This window comes from Zootoca vivipara, chromosome 2, assembly GCF_963506605.1.
Source record: "Zootoca vivipara chromosome 2, rZooViv1.1, whole genome shotgun sequence".
Classification (NCBI taxonomy): domain Eukaryota; kingdom Metazoa; phylum Chordata; class Lepidosauria; order Squamata; family Lacertidae; genus Zootoca; species Zootoca vivipara.
This window is the reverse complement of record NC_083277.1, coordinates 90,430,286-90,450,685: the sequence shown is the minus strand read 5'-3', so window position 1 is coordinate 90,450,685 and position 20,400 is coordinate 90,430,286. Positions and strand designations below refer to the sequence as shown.

The 20,400-nt window shown below is 43.2% G+C and overlaps 1 protein-coding gene across 3 annotated transcripts in view; it reads right to left on the bottom strand.

Annotated features, from left to right (window-relative positions):
- The window catches only part of CYGB (cytoglobin), a 52,759-nt gene that overhangs the window by 8,239 nt on the left and 24,120 nt on the right, over positions 1-20,400 (bottom strand). The window contains exons 2-4 of one of the 3 annotated variants that reach the window (XM_035104554.2): positions 19,900-20,131; positions 17,668-17,831; positions 8,470-9,017 (exon numbers count right to left, since the gene is read on the bottom strand). In XM_035104554.2, coding sequence (XP_034960445.2) covers positions 8,984-9,017; positions 17,668-17,831; positions 19,900-20,131 — 430 coding nt within the window. In that variant the 3' untranslated portion in view covers positions 8,470-8,983. Of the gene's footprint in view, positions 1-8,469; positions 9,018-17,667; positions 17,832-19,899; positions 20,132-20,400 lie in introns of those variants that run through there. The other 2 variants (XM_035104552.2, XM_035104553.2) reach the window with 2 other exon arrangements.

The window sequence follows — 20,400 nt, the reverse complement described above, 5'->3', positions numbered from 1 at the left end:
TGATTGGCTTTGCCAATCCAGAGCATGGATGTGCATCACTTGTCTGTGAATCCTCTTCAGCCCACTCTCTGTGGTTAGCAGCTCCGGGGGCGTGGTGATGTGCACTGCAGCATTGCTAGCCAATAGGCAGAATGTCATGTGTGGGCAGAATATGCCTGGGATGCAGAATTTTGTGGCGGAGATGATAACCGCATGAAAACATGTGATGCAAATTGACCTGATCCTAGCTGGATCCAAACCAGTGGTTTATATGAGAACAATTTTCAAATTGCTAATACAGGCTCCCTGGAGCCTTCTTGTTCCCATCCATACAAAAGTCTTGCTGGCCACAGCCATTTGGGAGAGCTTTTGATGTTAATCTGCTTCCTCTTTGTGTTGAAACTATACACAGGATGTGGTGAGGACCCCAAGGATTGGGTCTGCATATTAAGCACATTCATGTATGGAAACGCTACCCACCCCCCTCAGCCTTACAGGGATAAGTGAGAATTCAGGTTTAACTGGATAGTTACTAATGCTACACAGCTTTTTAAGCTTCCCTGATGGTTCCTTCAAGATGTTGTTGTTGACTCACTCACTTGTTTTGGCTGTACAATCTGTTATTGCATTTGCAGAAGACAAGATCGGGGACACATGGGGAAGGAGAACAAAACAAGCGATCACTTTTGAATTACTTTGAGCCACTAAATCTCCTCTCCTTGCAAAAAAACACAAAACGGCGGAGGGAATTCTGCTGCTGAAGAAATGTAACAGGAGCTCAGATCCTATCTGGATGAGATAGGAATGACTGGAGTGGTTTGGGGACGTAGCAGAGAACTCTTGACCAAAAGCTACCTTCATCCTAGAGACTAACAATTGAAGGCAGGCATAGGCAAACTTGGCCCTCCAGATGTTTTGGGACTACAACTCCTATCATCCCTGACCACTGGTCCTGTTAGCTAGGGGTGATGGGAGTTGTAGTCCCAAAACATCTGGAGGGCGGAGTTTGCCTATGCCTGACTTAAGGTAATAGAGTCATTGACTTGAGATAAGGGTCAAAATGGCCATACATCTCATGCTGCCTTCAAATTTATCCATAATAATCCTAAGAACATAAAAAAAACTAAGATCATGGGCACTGGTCCAATCACCTCCTAGGAAAAGAGAATAGGAAGAAATGGAGGCAGTGAGAGATTTTACTTTCCTGGGCTCCTTGATCACTGCAGATGGTGACAGCAGTCCCGAAATTAAAAGACGCCTGCTTCTTGGGAGAAAAGCAATGACAAACCTAGACAACATCGCCGAAGAATTGATGCTTTTGAATTTTGGTGCTGGAGGAGACTCTTGAGAGTCCCATGGACTGCAAGAAGATCAAACCTATCCATTCTGAAGGAAATCAGCCCCGAGTGCTCACTGGAAGGACAGATCCTGAAGCTGAGGCTACAATACATTGGGCACCTCATGAGAAGAGAAGAGTCCCTGGAAAAGACGCTGGTGTTGGGAAAGATTGAGGGCACAAGGAGAAGGGGACAACAGAGGACGAGATGGCTGGACAGTGTTCTTGAAGCTACAAACATGAGTTTGACCAAACTGCGGGAGGCAGTGGAAGACAAGAGTGCCTGGCGTGCTATGGTCCATGGGATCACGAAGAGTCGGACACGACTAAACGACTAAACAACAACAAATCCTAAGAACACAGGAAGTTCTGCTGGACCAGACCAAAGGCTCATCTACTTCAGAGTTCTGTTCCCATGACTGTATCATATTGCTTCCTATACTGGAAGCATTTATTTCTGATAGGTTTTTATTTATTTATTATTACAGGAATCATATGCCGCTTGATTGTAAAACAGCAACAACCTCAAAGCAGTACACAGCCATCATGACTAGTTGCCATTGATACCATTCTCCTCCGTGAATTTCTCTAAATTCCTTTTTAAGGCCACCCAAGTTGGTGGACATCACAGCCTCCTGCAGGAGTGAGTTCCATAGTTTAACTGTGTGCTGGGGAAAGAAGTACTATGTCTGTCTCGAATCTTCCAACATTCAGCTTTGTTTGATGGCCTGATTCAAATATGATGAGAGATTTGGGGGGGGGGATTTCTCTCTTTTATCAATATCTACCTTTCCCTTCCTAAATTATAAAGGTCCAAATGTTGTTAACATTTCCTCATAGGGGGAAAGAGATTCAACACGTGTTTCTGACCATTTTGACCAAAGAAAGGAACAAGATGGAAAACAGGATCTTTACAGCAACCTCTTGAGAAGCAGGAAAAGAGCCTCATTCCTCTGAAAGGGGAAATGGGATGGTGACAAAACTCCTAGTGCGTATTTGCACTTGGTTCCCTTTCTGAACACTCCCAAGACCTGTCTACAAATGGGTAAAGCCTGGGGTTTGAGTGAGCTGCACTAGGGCTGATTCCCACTCTTTGCATACCCTGTTCCTCTGATCTTTGTTCCACAGGGATTTCTCTGGTACTAACTTGAATTTTGAGACATACATTGCTTGCATGCCCATCTGTTACTGCCTATCTCTGACATTCTGAGGCCTCTTTTCCATTTCTTCCCAATGCCCTTCTGCAAGGGACAAGGCGCAAGGAAAGGTGAATCGGGTTCCTTTTCCTTTCCTTTCTTTTCTTTTTCAGCTGAGGTGCTGATGAATAACATGTGAAAACAGATGGCGGTTGCCATGACTTGTCTAGTGGAGCTGGGAGGGGCAGAGGCTAATTTTGAAACCACAAAATTAGATTACTGCTTGATGCAAGGAGTTCTACGAGCATCAGAGGAGTCATCCTCGTTAGGTGAGGACTGAACCCCAAGACCATAACCCCAGAGGGGCTACAAAGTATAATCTGACTCCTTTACCTGGATCTACAGCCTTTTGTTTTTCAGAAATATAATCTAATGTCAGTATTTCCCACCTTCCTTTTTTCCTGCCCAATACACAGAAAGATATTGGGATGATTGGCACGTACTCATTTTTCTAATTTTTTTTAATGGCTTTTCATTCAATTGGGATTATTTAATACATTGCCATGACATTCAGGGCTCATCCACACTTTTGCTTATCTCTGCTTTCTAGGCATGTATATGAGAGGTTTTTAATAATAATAATAATAATAATAATAATAATAATAATAATAATAAAATCATTTTCACCCTGCCCTGTGGGTGGCTCCCAACAGAATATTAAAAACATGATAAAACATCAAACATTAAAAACTTCCCTAAAAAGGGCTGCCTTCAGATGTCTTGTAAAAGTCTGATAGTTGTTTATTTCTTTGACATCTGACGGGAATGGGTGCCACTACCAAGAAGGCCCTCTGCCTGATTCCCTGTACCTCACTTCTCACAGGAAGGGAACCGCCAGAAGGCCCTTGGCACTGGACTTCAGTGTCTGGGCTGAACGATGGGGGTGGAGATGCTCCTTCAGGTATTCTGAGCCGAAGCAGTTTAGGGCTTTATGTGGCGGGAGGGCTCTTGGACTCTGTCGGAGCACCAGCCTCCCTCTCTAAGCCAAGCAGAATCCTCTCAGGCTTTAGGAAGGAGGCACCAGGCGGACATTTAGGGGGCTCGACTAGTCCCTCTAGTCCACTGAATGCAACCACTGCTGGGAAGTGTACTTCACCAACCTAAATTAGCCAAAGCATGCTGTATGATAGATTGGGAAAGTGTTAAGGAGTCACTCAACATGCTGTGGCACCCACATTCTGCTCTAGGCTTGCTTCAGCTGTTCCCTATCCAGGGCTGTCTTAAACATATGCGGTGCCGGGCTGAAAAGATCTTCCTGGTGCCCCCCCCCGGTTGCCCAGTCCCAGGCACTCAGGAGGGCGGAGCTGGCCGGCCGCCTTAGCGTCTTGCTGGCTTGGTCGCCCCCGAATTCGTGGCGCAGAGCAGAAGAGCCCACCGCGGCGCTCTGACTGACAGGCGGTTTTTCCCCCGGACTCAACTCTCGGCCCCCGGACTCTCAGCCTGGCATCCCTGAGAGCCCACCACCCGGGTGCCCCGCACCCCTAGCGCCTATGGGTAAGACGGCCCTGTCCCTAACTCCAGCTCTTTTGATCTTAATGCATACTTCCAGCAACATTGGATATGTTTTGTTATGCCTTTTTTGTGTGTGTCCCAGTTCATGAAAACAAAAAGCAGTGTTACAGTGCATGGAGGATGCTTCATTTAGTATGCAGTTCATGTACAGAGGCTGTCATAGTGATCTGGGAGATTTCAGCAGAGCAAGAAAAGGTATGTATATGTTTGCAGAGGCAGGGTGAATATCACTAGACTAGGTAACACGCCACTGCACACAACACATCACCAAACAGTTACATTTCCACCATACTGTTCCTTCTTCATATGAAATGGGCATTAGCAGGATCTACTACAATTAGGAATGGACCCAGTATGTGTGAAAATAATAATAATGCCTCACTGGGCAACTGTAGATGGACAGTGAACACAGGTAAAAAGAATTTGCCTACTAAGAGTAAGGGCAGGAAGCAATGCCCTCACCCTGAACCGGCTTTGTGGCATCATCATGTAGCTTGATCTGCTTAGCTACATGCCACTCCTGGCTAGCTACATGTCAGTGCAGGAAGCACTGGCTGCCAGGCATTTTTGGTGTGTGTGTGTGTGTGTGTGTGTGTGTGTGTGTGCGCGCGCGCTATGACATCATTACACCAATCCCATGAACCTTGACTGGCTGGGATTGTGTAAAAATGGCACTAAAGATCATGCCATCTCTAATTGATCATGCAGCAAACAGCCCTCAAAGAAGAGCAAACAAATGAGGGGGAGGGGAAAACATGGTACTAAGTATATTCCGGTATATAAGACGACTGGGCGTATAAGACGACCCCCAACTTTTCCAGTTAAAATATAGAGTTTGGGATATACTCGCCGTATAAGAAATACAACCCGGCGTATAAGACGACCCCCGACTTTTGAGAAGATTTTCCTGGGTTAAAAAGTAGCCTTATACGCAGGAATATACAGTAATTTTTTTTTAATGCTGCCAACCTTTTCATTGTTTGTTTAAAAGCAGCTGTGATGTGGGAAAATATTGCAACCAAAGGAATAGGATTTTGAAAACCCATGCAAAGCAGTAAGGACAGCCTCTTTCAATTGATGCCAGACAGAGCATGGAAATTAGCAATCCTGGTGGATGTCAACAATCACAGTTTGTGTATTCCTATGCAGGGTTCTTTAAAAGGTCGATTACCTATTTAACTACTTATTTCTAATAAAATAAGATACTTCAGCATCTCAGTACAGGTGATGTTTTGAGGAATGTCTCAGCTAAGTGATTTGTCACAGCGGGTAAGTAATTTTAGTTGCATTGTTGGAATTGAGTCACAGCACCGAACACCTGTTCAGAGGTGACAGTTCTGACTGAAAGCTGATTTGGAAGCCACCTCTTCCATTCGTAAATTCATGATGAGTGATCAATATTCTGCTCTGAAGATCAAGAAGGGAAAAGCTATCATGGGGATCTGCTTATAATTTTCAGCAACAAGGATTGTTAAGCACTTTGCAGAATTAAAATGTTCTGTAATTAATAAATGCAGGCATTCTTCAAGTTCTCTGACAGCAGTTTCATGGGGTACCAGGCTTTTTGGCATTTTAATTCTAAAATTAAAATTGTAGTTGTTTGTTTAAATGTTTTGTAGACTTACTAGATCTATGTATCACTTTTTAAGCTTGGGCAGTTTTCAAAAAGTGTACATTATACAGTATCAATTATTAACATATCTGAAAAAACATAAATAAAAGTAGATGTAAAAGCAAATCAAGCCACACAGGGAAAAAGAAAAAGAAAAAAAGCAGAACAAGCCATATCCTTAAAACTCCTAGTCTCTGAATGTCTGGAGAAAGAAAAACATATAATAATAATAATAATAATAATAATAATAATAATAATAATAATAAATAATAATACACACAAGGAGACGACAGATTCTAGATGCTGTTGCTGAAAAAGTATTGCACTTTGAAGAAGACAACCTAGTGAAATTGTTGTCTGCCTGTCTCAGTGAATGGATCAAAATCAGAATTTTGAGTTGGGCTCAGAAATAAAACAGTAACCAGGGCGGATGTTCTAGATTTAGGTAGGTAGCTGTGTTGGTCTGATGCAGCCGAAATAAATAAATAAATAAATAAATAAATAAATAGTCCAGTAGCACCTTAGAGATCAACTAAGTTTGTTCTTGGTATAAGCTTTTGTGTGCATGCACATGAAAGCTTATACCAAGGGCAGATGTTGAATATGATTCTAGTACCTAGTGCCCATCAATAGTCAACCAGCTTATCAGGGAACAACAGGTGACCTGTTGACCAATTTGTGAATCATGAACTCCCTAGAATATGTTACAAAATCTGATAGAGTGGCCGAGGTTTTATAAAGGATGCATAGAAAATCGTTGGTAGACAAGCTGGGGCAGAAAGGGCTTCCGGTTGACCACGCCATCTTGCTCAGACGGGGGTCCGCACAGCGGAGCGGACCTCGGCGCTTCAGAGGTGGAGGGAATCGTTCCAGCGAAACGAAACCTCCTTAAAAGCCCCAAATCGTGCTTTTTGGGGACAGATTTTGCCTGGCGGCGCCAAAAGCGGGCTCTCTCCTCCCCGGATCGGCTTTGTTTAAGCCCCCGAGAGCGAGGAGGTGAACCGCGGCGGACAGGCTGACATTGCTGCTCTGAGAGTGCGAAGCTGCGAGTCTGGGAAGTGGAGGTGGCCAATTCTTCAAAGAACATTCAGCAAATGAATAGACTGTGAGTAATTTGGATTCTTTGGAATGTAAATTAAGGCAACAATTTGGACCTGGGAGAGAGGGGAAAAGAGGAAGCCACCCCCCCCCACGGTAACATAAGTGACAGTAAACAGAAACCCGAAGCCGTAAACAGAAGATTTTAACTTAAAAGGATTCCTCAAAGGCATCAAAGAGAATCTCCCCTAAATGCAGGGTAAAAGGGGAGAGAGACTGTTGTGATTGCCCTGCAGAATGAAGTTAAGACTAAGAAAGACCTTTCTTTTTCTCGGGAGCCGGCAGCCCAGAAAACCCAGTGAGCTGACCAGGATTTATAGTTAAATTTTATTTCTATCTTTATCTCTGGACTTTTTGGGAATTTTTTTTTGGTTTATATGCTTTTGAAATGTGAGTTCGAATTTTATTTTTAAGAATGCAGCCAGCTTGTTAAAATGGAGTCGAGAAAATAGACTGCGATCATATTCCACCCCATGTGACAAGTTTTGACCTTGACAGGACTGAACTATGTCAACAAAAAGGTACCCGCCTGAGTTTCAGCGGACTGTTTTGACCTTAATGTGGGAAACAAGAATAGAACTATGTCAAGAGGAGACACAACGGCTAGTGTTACAGCAACAATTCCAGATTGTGATGACAGAATATGATTTCCTAGAAGATGAAGCTTTTGAAACTGAAGAAGATGAATGTGAGAATGACAATGATGACGACTGTGATGATTTAACACAAAATGAAGCCCATCACGAAAAAAATGATGATTTTACTCTACAAAAAGTTGGATGGAGTGCCTCCCCTTCGAGGGGGGCACGACTGGATTTACTGGAACTCCAGAATGACCACAGGGAAGAAGGAAAAATTAAGCAGAGAAGAGAAGAAGCTCAGGGGTCTGATATGGAGGCCTGGATGGCAAAAGACTGCAAACAGGGGGTGGGGTGAAGGGAAAGTGAAGTGGTGATTGTAAGGATGGGTTAATAGGACTATAACTGGACTGCTGACTATGGAACTTGCTGGATTGGAGGGGTGGAGCAGGTACTCGGGGGGAGTAAGGTTAGTTTGGGAATAGTTATAGGTTTAAAAAGTGAATTGATTCTGGAAAAAGGTGAAAATATGGAGGCCTATAGAGGGGTAAAAATTAGGCACGGGAAGAAAAAATGGGAGTTTGATTTCTCAGTGATTGGACAATAGGCGAAAATGATAATAGTTTAAAAGTGGTATAAGATATAAAGGTGTATGTTATAAAATATGAACTATGAAACTGTTGAAGATGATAAATAAGGGAGGAAAACCGGGGAAGGGTGGGAGGGTGGGGAAGCCCACAAAATATGGTTTAACAATTATGAATTTAACAATTATGATGAATTTTTTTTTTGTCTTTTTTCCTTTTTGTCTTTTTTTTTCCTCTTCTCTTTTTTCTCTTTTTCTCTTTTTGTATTTTCTTTTTTTTTTTTGGTATGACAATAGATGGTTGGATGGATGAACTCCTGCGTACTGCCCTGGTTCACTGGAGCTCCCTGGTGGCAGGGGGGGGCTTGGGGGGCAGGGGAGGGGGAGGAGGACAGAAACCCAATCATAAAATGGACCACTTCTGACTGATCACCTGCGTGGGATACTTCTGTGGCAGGGGAGGACCCATGGAGGGGGGTGGGAAGAAGGTGGAAAAGGTGTTTATGTATGTACCATCTTTTGTAATTTGTAAAAACCAATAAAAATTATGTTAAAAAAAAAAAAAAAAGCTGGGGCAGAAAGTGCTGAGAGTGTTAAAACCCATTATGACATACCATTCTATAAGAGCTGCCAAACGCTAAATCTTCTCTCATCTCATCTAATGCTGCCATATGTCAACCGTCAATTTCAAAGATTGAGATCTGATATCTTTGGGCATCAAAGACACACAGGAAACGTGGGGAATATATGGAAAATATTTGAGAGTTCAAAGAGTTGAATCCATCTGTCTCGAGAGACAATGGAGTCCACCTCTGAGGGCGAAGCCAAACTGGTGAAGAAGAATCACAGCACCCGCTGTGACTGCAGAGATCAGTAACTCATCATTGCTGCCTCACACGTTATTTTTGCTGCATTAGCAGCACTGAAGTGATCTCTCTGGGATGCAAGCCCCTCCCCTCCGGCCTCACTGATGTGGTCCAAAAAGAAAGCAGAGCAATACATTTGGCACAAGCTTGGCTGCAGGAATTGCTGGAAGGAGGCATACAAGGCACCGTTTTGACTGTCCACTCCAGGTTTGTGTAGGGTTTACTCATTAGCCTTTTCTTCTCCCCAAGATTTCCTGTAATTACAATTTCCAATTTAGCTAGGATTATGTGTGCATAGCTCCTACCTTGATCATTGCTGAACTGAATGAACGAAAATCCAACTTTCTTTTACACAGTTAAAACACTAAAGAGAGTATTCTCTAGCCTCCCGAGTGCTGCAATTTGCTTGAGTAATCACAGCCTATGGGTTCTTGGACAATCCAATTAGTTCAAGTCAAAGTGTGTTAGATTCACGCCACGAGAACTATGCAAGGCATTAAGCAGAGTAAACATGGCATGATGCAATCTATGACTTATCTACTGAGCACAGAGTGAAACAGAAAAGATAAATGGAATCTGGTTTCCAAGAATTTTCATTTTGAAATGTCTGTTGCTTTTGATATGAGAAAGAGTGAGAGAAAAAGCTTAGGATCCAGATATTAGACCTGTATGAAACATGGAGCAGCTGTCTCTCTCTGTGTGTGCTAAGGGAGCACCACAACTTGAGCCAAGGTTTTTTCTTCGTTTCTGCTCTTCCTCCCTACTTTTAATTCCATTGGGTTGTTTTTTAAAAAAATGCATTCCAGTTTTTCACTTTGACATTTGTGTTTTCTTGATAAATCTGTGAATAAGTCATAAGTCTTCCAGACAGCTTTGGAAAGGGAGGAAAACAGAAAAGAGGACAGCCCTTAATTTTCACCATCTTTTTATTTTTATTTTTTTTAAAACCCCAATTTTAATTTTGATAATGTAATATTTATAAACATGTTTTTGCACATGCATATGTTTTATCTTAGTGGTATCTTAGTGGCATGCCATTTTGCTTATTAGGTTGATACACAAGGGATGGCAGCTGTACACATCTGGATTCTATTTAGTAACAATTAAGTCTGTAAAGTAATAACAATAAACCAGTATTATCATTTTTTATAATGTGTTTTTGAAGGGCTAGAATTTGCTGTAGCAACTTGGCCAGAAACAGAACAAACAAAACGGTCAAGTCTGACAGGCTTAGAATTATTTTTCTCCACCTGACTATTATCTAATTCTGATGTCAATGTGCCTAATTTTTGAGATTCCTTGACCTTGAGGTCTCTCAGGCACCAAGTTTAGGTAGTAACAGATAATGTTGTCGTTGCTATGTGTGCCTATCTGGTCAGCTGTGATGAATTCCTGAGTTTAATTTCAATGCTCTCATGTGGGAGTTGCCTACCCACAAATAAACTGGCTAAACCGTACTACTGAAATAGACTTTGCAGTGCTTTGAAGACATCTCAGAAACTTCAACTGGTACAGCCACCAGGATGCTAACAGAGGGCAGAAGTTCTAAACCCATGACACCAGTTTTGGGCTAGTTGCATTTGGCTATATTAGAATGCTGATATAAGCCTTGAAGGCCCTAAATGGTTTGGTACTGGATTACCCAAGGGACCATTTGCAGCCATATTACCCTGCCCATAATCTAAGACCCTCATCTGAAGTCCTGCTTGTGTCCCCCACCCCAGTATAGTCAGCTAGGCTGGTGAGCACATGGGGCAGGGTCTTTTCATTAGTGGCCCAGTAATTGTGGAACTCTTCCAGTTCACATTTGTTCCGTTCTGTCATTCAAGAAGGTATTAAAAACTTACAATTTTCTTATTTCCTTAAAGAACGTTGGTGATCTAATTCAGTACCGGTACCTCTCTTGCCTGTATCTACTCCATGTTCCATACACTGCCTGAGGTTCTGCTGTTCTGCGTATGGCTTTGTGAGGGCTCGGCCTGAAAAGCGATTAATAAATAACTGGAATTATAAATACCGTAAAGAATGTTCAGATGACTTGGTTGTGGGGCCAATTGGGCAGGTCTTTCCCACAAAACCAGCCCCCTCCTTCTAGTGCATTGCTAATTCCATGGGAAAGGCCTACACAGTTGTTCCCCTGAAATACAGCTGGGTCTCACATCAAATGGGTACCCAAATCTCAGCTACTCTTGGATTCTGGAGCCCTGCTGAAAAGCTACAGGGGTCTTCTGGCAATACTCAATATTCTCTTTACTTAAAACTTAACATGTCAATAACTTCCCGGGTGATGGATGAAATGCCTTGGAGGTCCTACATGTCAAGATAAACTTAGTGTGTGAACATTTGAGGGAGCCTGCAGAGATCCTTGATGTCCCGTTGTTTAAAACCCTTCTATCCCTGCTGTGAGTTTGGATGGAATTATAACAGGTTTTCACTCCACAGTTTTTCTTGGAAACATCTCAGCAGTGCAAACAAATATTCCATGAGAATATGGCGTTGGTTCAGAAGCACACTGAGATTCCCAACTAAATCCCCATAATGTTTTGGGCTGGGATCCTTCGCCCTTCTCTTAGTTCTTTATGGATTCTCTTGATATGAGCCTGGATTGGATAGTCTTTGAAGGAGGTACAGGAGTTGTTCTTGCGTCTGAATATTGCAACTCTCTGCCTTTTAACTGGTGGCAGAGAACCCTAGAAAAGGACAGTCCCTATTTGCACTGGAGTCCATCGTTAGCTAAGCAAAGATGTTTAGAATTCCAGGTGGCTTGCTGTCAGGGTTCAGGTTTTCTCAGAGAATGAGCAAGGGGAGCAGAACTATCTCCACACTGCCAGTGACTCTGAACAGCCAATGGACCCAGATATCCCTGCCCTAACATTGAAGGTCCACATACCAGCTGCCAGGGTTCCTGGCCAGCCCTCAGACATGTCCCACCACCTCTCCCATAGTCAGAGGAGCAGAGGTGATGAGGAGCCAAGCAGAAGCTTCAGCGCCAACACCAAAGTGCCCCACTAGCTGCATGTGAAGCTACTCAGGAGGAAGAAAGGAATCACTTCCTTGCAGCTGCTTCCTTGCAGAAACAATAGCTCTCATCCAACAGATCACCTTCAAAACCTGGGGGGAATGGACAGTTGAACACAGCTTTTCTTTCTTTTCATATACAGGTCTTCTGCATCAGTATTCTGTTTGCCACGATGGTCACTTACCCATTGCCAAAAAAGAAGAAAGGCATTGCCAGAAAAAGAGGGAAGACAGAGATTTGCATGAATAGAATATATGCATTGCCAAAAAAAAAAGGAGGACAAAGGAGGACAGATATTTGCATAAAATTTACATTTGCTAATGTGCAAATTTAGAAATAATTACTATAATTTGAATAGAAATGAGATGATAAATCTGTGTTGTTAAGAACATAGGAAGAGCTGTGCTGGAGGCAGACCAAGGGCCTATCTAGTCTTGGCTTCCTGTTTCTCACAATGGCCAACAAGAGATCTATGGGAAGCCTCCCAACAAGACAACAGTACTCTAGACCCCAGCACCAGGTATTCAGAGGCATGCTGCTTCTGATTCTGGAGGCAATACAAGGACATCATGGCTGGTAGCCACTGGTAGCCTTGTCCTCCACAAATTTTTGACGAAGGAGCATTCAGGAATGTGGACCCTTGACCCATCTACCATCTGCAGTGACATACCACCCAAATACAGATTTTCCTCTTCATAAGCTGTTTAAAATAAATATAAAGCTTATGAAACAGCTGTCATTCAGTTGTCAAATTTACTTTAACAATCTCTTGAGGACTAGAAATTTACTTAGAATTAAAAGATGGCATTTACTTCCCTCAAGAAAATAAGTAGGACCTTCATAAATACCCTGAAGACTGTGTTGCCTCATATCTTTGCCTGAACTGGGAGAGGCAAAATCTCTCATAAATATTCTCTCAGAACTGCTGGCTGAAATCGGTCATGGTGTTAATGACTTGAGTTAGGAATTTCTGGCTCTTTGCCTCAGAGAGAAGAGAGCACTTCCAGATATCATTGCTTCATTTGTCACAGACTTCCATATCATTCCGAATTGGAGCACATGCCCTATTCTGACTCCATGTCCTTCAGCTCACTAGACTATTTTATGTAAGCTAGCACTGGCCTCTCAGTGCCCTTGTCAGGCTGAAATTGTAAAGCTGCCTTTTTCTTCCTCTTCCTCTCTCTGCAGTTGCTCCCTGCTATGCCCAAGCTCCTCTAAGATAACTATTTCCTTCCAGCGATACGACACCGACGAATGCTCACTATATGACCGCTACTTTGCAATCTAGACACTGGATCTAAATTTTCAAGGTTGCCTTCAGATGACCCATTTGTTCAGCATTCATCCTGATTTGTTTGCACAAAGTTTGCAGGGAGGTTAGATGACATCAACTATTTATTGAGCATTCGGCCTGATTTGTTTGTACAGAGGTTATAAGATGTTGCGTCAACACAAACTTTCCAGTGCATTTTCCCATCACAGAACAAGTCCACTAATTTGTGGAAGTGGGTTTTTTGTGTGCAAAATCCTTCTGAGCATTTTAGCATATAATGCATCCTTGATAGCATAACCATGAAAGCCATTTCGTTTCTGTACTAGCAAAAGGGGATAAGATCAGAGGATCCCAACCAGAATGATGGTATGCTTCCTTCTGACTTGAGCTGATCTTGAAGCAACCCGGGTCAGCGGAAACACTTCACACTTCCATTAGCTGATGCGTTGGAAGCAAGCACCATGTTTCCATGCACTCAGTGTCAGCCTGCAAGGTCAGCTGGACTTAGGTCACTTGAGGTGCTTTCAGTGGACAAAAGTTAATGCAAGTGGAACAGTCCCCACACTCTTAGTTAATCTGCTGGAAGGACATTCTGTCAAACAACATTAGTCCTTCTGTTGCCTGTTTTGCTGCTAGAGGTATAATTACAGTAAACGACCTTTCTTCCCTACTACTTTATCCATCCAGATCAATATTTGTATGAATGTTGATGAGGGTTTTTGGTAGGTTCCAGATTTGCATGCAAAGAGAGTTAAGAGTCCTAATCTCATGTGAAACAAATAGCTAGGTAGAAAAGGCTAACCTCAAAACGCAGAAACGAATTGTCTGCGACCCAGAGAGGAGTGGTTTGGAGCCCAATTCTGTGCAATTTATCAGATTATCGTGTAAACCCAAATTTACAGAGAAAAGCATTGAGATTGGTGTTGTTTGAGAGTAAAGTCATGTAGACTACACAAATTAAATGGGAATGCAAATAGCTGCAAATACACAGTAAATTCCAGTGTGGACGTGCTCTATATCATTTGCAACTTTCTTATCACATTCTTGGATTACTGCCTCTCTTTTAAAGCAAAAAAGATAGCAGCAATCAAAATACAACATATAATGTTCAGCACCCAGGATTAACATAACATATAATGGGTAAGAAGGCTTTCCTTTCTGACAGATAAATGATCCCCCAGAACTGCTTTTCATGTATATGCAATTTTACATCATTTAATCTTGTTTAGAGCTTTCAAATTTTGTAATTGGTGTTTTTGCCTTGGCACTGGTCATTGACCATAATAAAACGACTTGTACTTGTATGCCACTCAACTGTAAATAAAACCGTGTGTGTGTGTGTATGTCATTAAAATAGTTAATTAAGGTCAAGGTTAAATCAAGGTGTGTTTTTTTAAAATCAATATATGAATAAAAACAACTGCTAAAAATATATATTATGAACTAAAATTACAGATTAAAATGCACCTTAGCTTTATGGGTTGTATTCAACACTCAACACAGTATGACTTATTTATTATTAATATTAATATGCCTTTTCTCCTCGGTGGGACTGAAGCAAAAATATTTTGGGGCAAAGGTAGAGAGAACCAAGGGTTCTTTATTTCCACAGAGAGAAAAAGCCCATTTTTCTGTACATTCTCCCCAAGGTATTACTGCTTTGCAGACATCTTTGTAGCATAACCTTGTACTGTAACATGTTAAGTCAGAAGTAAGTCCTACTGTGTTGAGTGCTGTTTACTTCCAAGTAAGTGCAGACAGGACGGCAGTCTTAATCTGGCTTTGGCTGGGAATAAGAAATTGCAGGATTGTTATTCAAGACATAATAACCCAACTGATGTAGTAGACGCAGAAACACTATTTTGGTATCTCCTGCTTGTGTGACAATGTCCGTGTGCATTCAAGGCATCCTTGCCATTCCTATATAAGTGTCAGAACAAGCAACACCTTATTGCCTTGCTGTCTTTTTGACTTTGGACTCATCCACATTTCCCCTTGTCCCTCCTCTTTCCCAATGGAAAACCCGCACTTTGCCGCTGAATCACAACAAACATCATCCAGGTTTTCTACAGAACGATGTGTGTCCTGATTCAACAGTAAAAAGCAAATTTCCTGTAGATAAAAGGGGGGCAAATGAAAAAACCTCTCAGACCCATACTTAAACGAGCCCTTCCTTTAAAGCCTAGCAGTTAAAGGTAAAGGGACCTCTGACCATTAGGTCCAGTCGTGACCGACTCTGGGGTTGCGCGCTCATCTCGCATTATTGGCCGAGGGAGCCGGCGTATAGCTTCCAGGTCATGTGGCCAGCATGACAAAGCCGCTTCTGGCAAACCAGAGCAGCACATGGAAACGCCGTTTACCTTCCCGCTGTAGCGGTTCCTATTTATCTACTTGCACTTTGACATGCTTTCGAACTGCTAGGTTGACAGGAGCAGGGACCAAGCAACAGGAGCTCACCCCGTCACAGGGATTCGAACCGCCAACCTTCTGATCAGCAAGCCCTAGGCTCAGTGGTTTAACCCACAGCGCCACCTGGGTCCCTCACCCATATTATTATTATTCACCCATATTATTACTCACCCTTATTATTATTATTATTATTATTATTATTATTATTAATACCCCGCCCATCTGGGCGGCTTCCAACAAATACCAAAATACATTAAAATATCACAGATTAAAAACTTCCCTAAACAGGGCTGCCTTTAGGTGTTTTCTAAATGTCAGGTAGTTGTTTATCTCCTTGACCTCCGATGGGAGGGCGTTCCACAGGGCGGGTGCCACTACCGAGAAGGCCCTCTGTCTGGTTCCCTATAGCTTTGCTTCTCACAGTGAGGGAACCGCCAGAAGGCCCTCGGCGCTGGATCTCAGTGTCCGGGCTGAACGACGGGGGTGGAGACGCTCCTTCAAGTACAATGAAATGCCTTGCATGCTCATTTTATTGTTCTTGGGGAGGGGAGATAGTGTTTCACTATTATTGCTAAGGGAATGGCAGTCTTGTGTGGCCACCTGGTTCTGTCAACAGGTAAACAGAAGAGACTTACTTCTGTTGGGTCGAGGAAGTCTCCTGGCCTGCTATTTCCTTCCCTCGGAATCAGCCAAAGAATGACACACACCACCATTACAAACTTCGTCCTAATTCCTGCAGCTGCTTTACATACATGCCTGGCTAAACACCGAGTTTGCCTACTATGAGCTGCTGAGTCACTGCTGAGGCTGGGTTGCCTCTGGGAGAATATCCAGAGCCTTGGCAAATCCCTTTCTGCATCAATCTGTCTGACTAAGGCTTTGTTCTAACCCAGTATGAATCAAGATTGGAGAGGGAATCCCAGCACGCTCTTCTAATATCCCTGAGCTCTTTATGAAAATAGGCCAGAACTGACACTCTCCGCCACCTAGACAGAGAGCTGAGGTGAATCACAGGCTTCAACAATTATGCAAGCAAATCACCGCCACTGAAGAAGAACAAAAATATCTCTGGGCTTGGAGAGAGACGCGGCTGGATGATTCAACAACTGCAGGAGCTGCCTTATTATCTATGATTTACAGCCTAGGAGGATTTTTGCTGTTGTTGAAAGGATGGTTTAATTTTGAGCTAGGGATCTATCAGAGGAAAACTCGAGAATTTTAGAATCAACCTATGTATGATTTATATGCTTTCTTCATAATTAGAGACCAGAGACAGCACTTCCTCCTGGGTAGCTTGTGATGTTTTAGTGGTACCATGCCTGAGTTTTGGAAGCTGTGGGATCAAACTGAAACCAAAGAGGGCTGTAGCTCACTGCTGGGTCATCTGCCTTGCACGCAAAATGTGCAATTCCCAGCATCTCCGCATACGACTGGGAGAGATTCTGCCTGAAACCCTAGAGAGCTACTGCCACTGAATACAGACAATACTTTGGTAGATGGACGATGGTCTGACTCAGTTTGAGGCAGCTTCCTATTGTGGCAGCTTCCAAGACGTAGCCATGCTGCTGTGGAAGCAGAAGGGAGCCCACAAATGTTTATGCTGCAATAAATCTGTTTGTCCTTAAGGTGCCACAAGACTCCTTCTTGTTTTATGAATTTGGTCATCCTAGCAGCTTGCCATCAATAGCAAAATGGTGGGGTCTAAAAGCCACCGCTGCGTGACAGCTTCCCAGTCTGTTGATGTGCGTTCCCAGAGAGAACATATGGAAAGGGTCCCTCATTAGAACGGTTCAAAAAGGGACAATGAGGAAAACTGGCTAGCCTCCCTATGTGGACTGCCAAGGATGAAAGGTTAAGCGTCGTACTCCTCGGAGCATGTGCAGTTCACAGTCCTTGGGAGTGCATCAAAGGACTTCTGAATTCTTTAGATAACTGCATGCCTTATATTCAATCTTCTGCAATTAGGTTGCTCACAGGCGAGTTAGACCACATTGTGAAATCATCTCTGAACTGCAAAGCAAAGTCTTTCCCAAACTTTACCCTCTTCCCCTTATCGCTGTGGCAGAATCCTCATCGTTAAGACTACCGAGCCTAGGCTTTCGAATCTACTGGGAGCGCAGAGAGGGGTGGCGTGTAGTGAGAGCGCAAAGCCTCAGAGGAAACCCCCAAGCCCTCCCCAGCCCTGTTCCCCTGGTCTGCTCACATGGTGGAGTTTGGATACTGCACCCAGCCCACCTCCTTGTACGCGGTCGTCACGTGAGTGCAGATGAGGGTCTTCATCTTGGCCCAGGCTCTCTGGACCTCTGGGGAGGTGAATTCATTGGCGTATTCTTCAGCAAGCACTTCCAGCATGACACCAGTGAGAATCTGGGAGGAGAAGAAGTGGCAGTAATAAGTTAAGACAGAGTCCCCCATATTTCCCCCTAACAAGAAACTAGTCTCTATCTTTGTTGTGGCTCCCTGCCAGCATACGGTAATTCCAATTTCTTCATTGGGGTCTATGCTGTCCTTCCATATGTTGCTGACCAGGGCATCTGACCACTTTTTAATTTCTTGTTTGCTTATTACTTATTTGTTTTGATGATAATGTGTTTATTTATTAATTGCCTTCCACACGCACGTTGCAAAGCGATGTACAAAATATAATAAAATGAGCAAATAGGTGGTTCTGGCTCACTTCCCTCCCACCTTGATACCTCAAGTGAATTCTACTTCATCTATGTATACAAAGTGGAAGGAACTGCATCTGAAGATGAAAGCAGGACAGTTCAAAACAGGCACAACTGGCATCGAAATAAGAATTTAGTCCATGTGAACATTTAAAAAGGAAATAGCTCCTGAGCGTTAGTGGAGAGAAACCTTAATCAGATGCTGATGACCACAGAACATAATTACCTGTATAAATTTCTTCCATGATTAGAACTAGAATGGAATTTTGGAACCCCCAAAGAATTAGATCAACAAACTGGGACTATCCCAAATTCTTATGCTTCTGAGAACCCACAACAGACTGTATCAGTGAATTTGTCTCAGTTGTTTTTGATTTGTGTCTTCAGATGCTGTGTTGCACTATCTGAGTCCTATTTTTATTATTTTTCTACAAGTGTTTTCCCCCCAGTTTTTATGTTTATATTTAATTATTTATTACATTTTTCTATATACCTTTACTGAGACATGCTCATTGCAATACAAGTATTTCTATAAATACATTTCCCCTGCCTATTTGCCGAAATTTTATATACTGTATTTTTCGCTCCATAAGATGCACTTTTTCCTTCCCAAAAAGGAAGGGGGGAAGTCTGTGCGTCCTAAGGAGCGATGGCCAGAGCCACACACAGCGGGAAACCGGCTCTTGGGCTGCTTCCCTCTCTCTTCCTCCATCTCTCTCTCTCTCCCTCTCTCTTACCCCTTCATTCCTTGTCTTTCTTTCTTTCTTTCTTTCTTTCTTTCTTTCTTTCTTTCTTTCTTTCTTTCTTTCTTTCTTTCTTTCTTTCTTTCTTTCTCTCTCTCTCTCTCTCTCTCTCTCTCTCTCTCCCCTCCCTCCCTCCCCTCCCTCCCTCCCTCTTCCAACTTGAATAAAATATGGGGGGGCAGGTAAGCCCCACCTCACATACTGTATCAGCCTTTCTCAACCTGTGGGTCCCCAGATGTTGTTGAACTACAACTCCCATCGCCCCTAGCTAGCAAGGCCAGAGCTCAGGGATGATGGGAGTTGAGGGATGATGGGAGTTGTAGTCCAACAACATCTGGGGACCCACAGGTTGAGAACCGCTGCAATTGATCGCAAGACAAAGTGCATGCACACTATATGAATGACAATGCCCATAAATATGGGGGGGGACTTCCTCAAATATTTAATTGGGGGGGGGGCAAAGGCACCTAGGCCTCTAGGAGGTGGCTGCTATGCCTAGGACAATTCAAGAAAACAAAAAAAAATTCTTGTTTTCCTCCTCTAAAAAACTAGGTGCGTCCTATGGTCAGGTGCGTCCTATGGAGCGAAAAATATGGTTTGATGTGCATTCAGAGCTCATTTGTGCCTGTATGCTTTTCCTGGAGTTCACATGATATCCTCCTCATCCACATGCCAGCAGCCTTTTTTTCTTTTGCCATTGAATTAGCATTTCCCAATCGTTGATAATATGACAAGGGAAATAAAGAATTGCAGGAATTCACACTTTGCCCAGTGGTGGACATAAACAAGCACATGTTTGGGCACCGGAAATCGGGCGGCGCCAGCACCCAAAATGGAGCCTCCCTGGCAGGTAGGAAATCTGGGGGATTTACGGGATTTTTTCCAAACCAGGCTGCAGCGGGAAACGGTTTAAAATACGGGGGTTTCCCGCGAAAAACGGGAGACTTGGCAGCTATGTATCCGCCATATTTGAAGTATTTTCCTGTTATCCATTAATGAACAAAGACTTGGCTTTAGCTTTACCTTAAAGTAGACTGGCTCAACTTTGTGCTTGACAGCATGCGCCTTGCCCACCAAGGCTAGAACGGAGGAGACCTTTTCTGAGTCGTAGATGTTCTCCACCACGCTGTTAATAGCCCCCATGACCCGCCTGGCATGTTTACGCAGCTGCAGACTCCTCTCCATCTCTAGCGGGTCCTCCATGTGCTTGAATTGGCTGAAGTACTGCTTGGCAGATGGGAAGTTGACAAAAAACCTGCACAGCGCAGTTAAGAAGAGAAAGAAAATGGGAAAGCTAAGTCAACCTAAGAGATATATGTTGGGTGTAATTGGCTCCCGTCTGCACTATATGCTTAAAGCACTAATACAGGCATAGGCAAACTCAGCCCTCCAGATGTTTTGGGACTACAACTCCCATCATCCCTAGCTAACAGGACCAGTGGTCAAGGATGATGGGAATTGTAGTCCCAAAACATCTGGAGGGTCGAGTTTGCCTATGCCTGCACTATCATATCCTTTTAAACA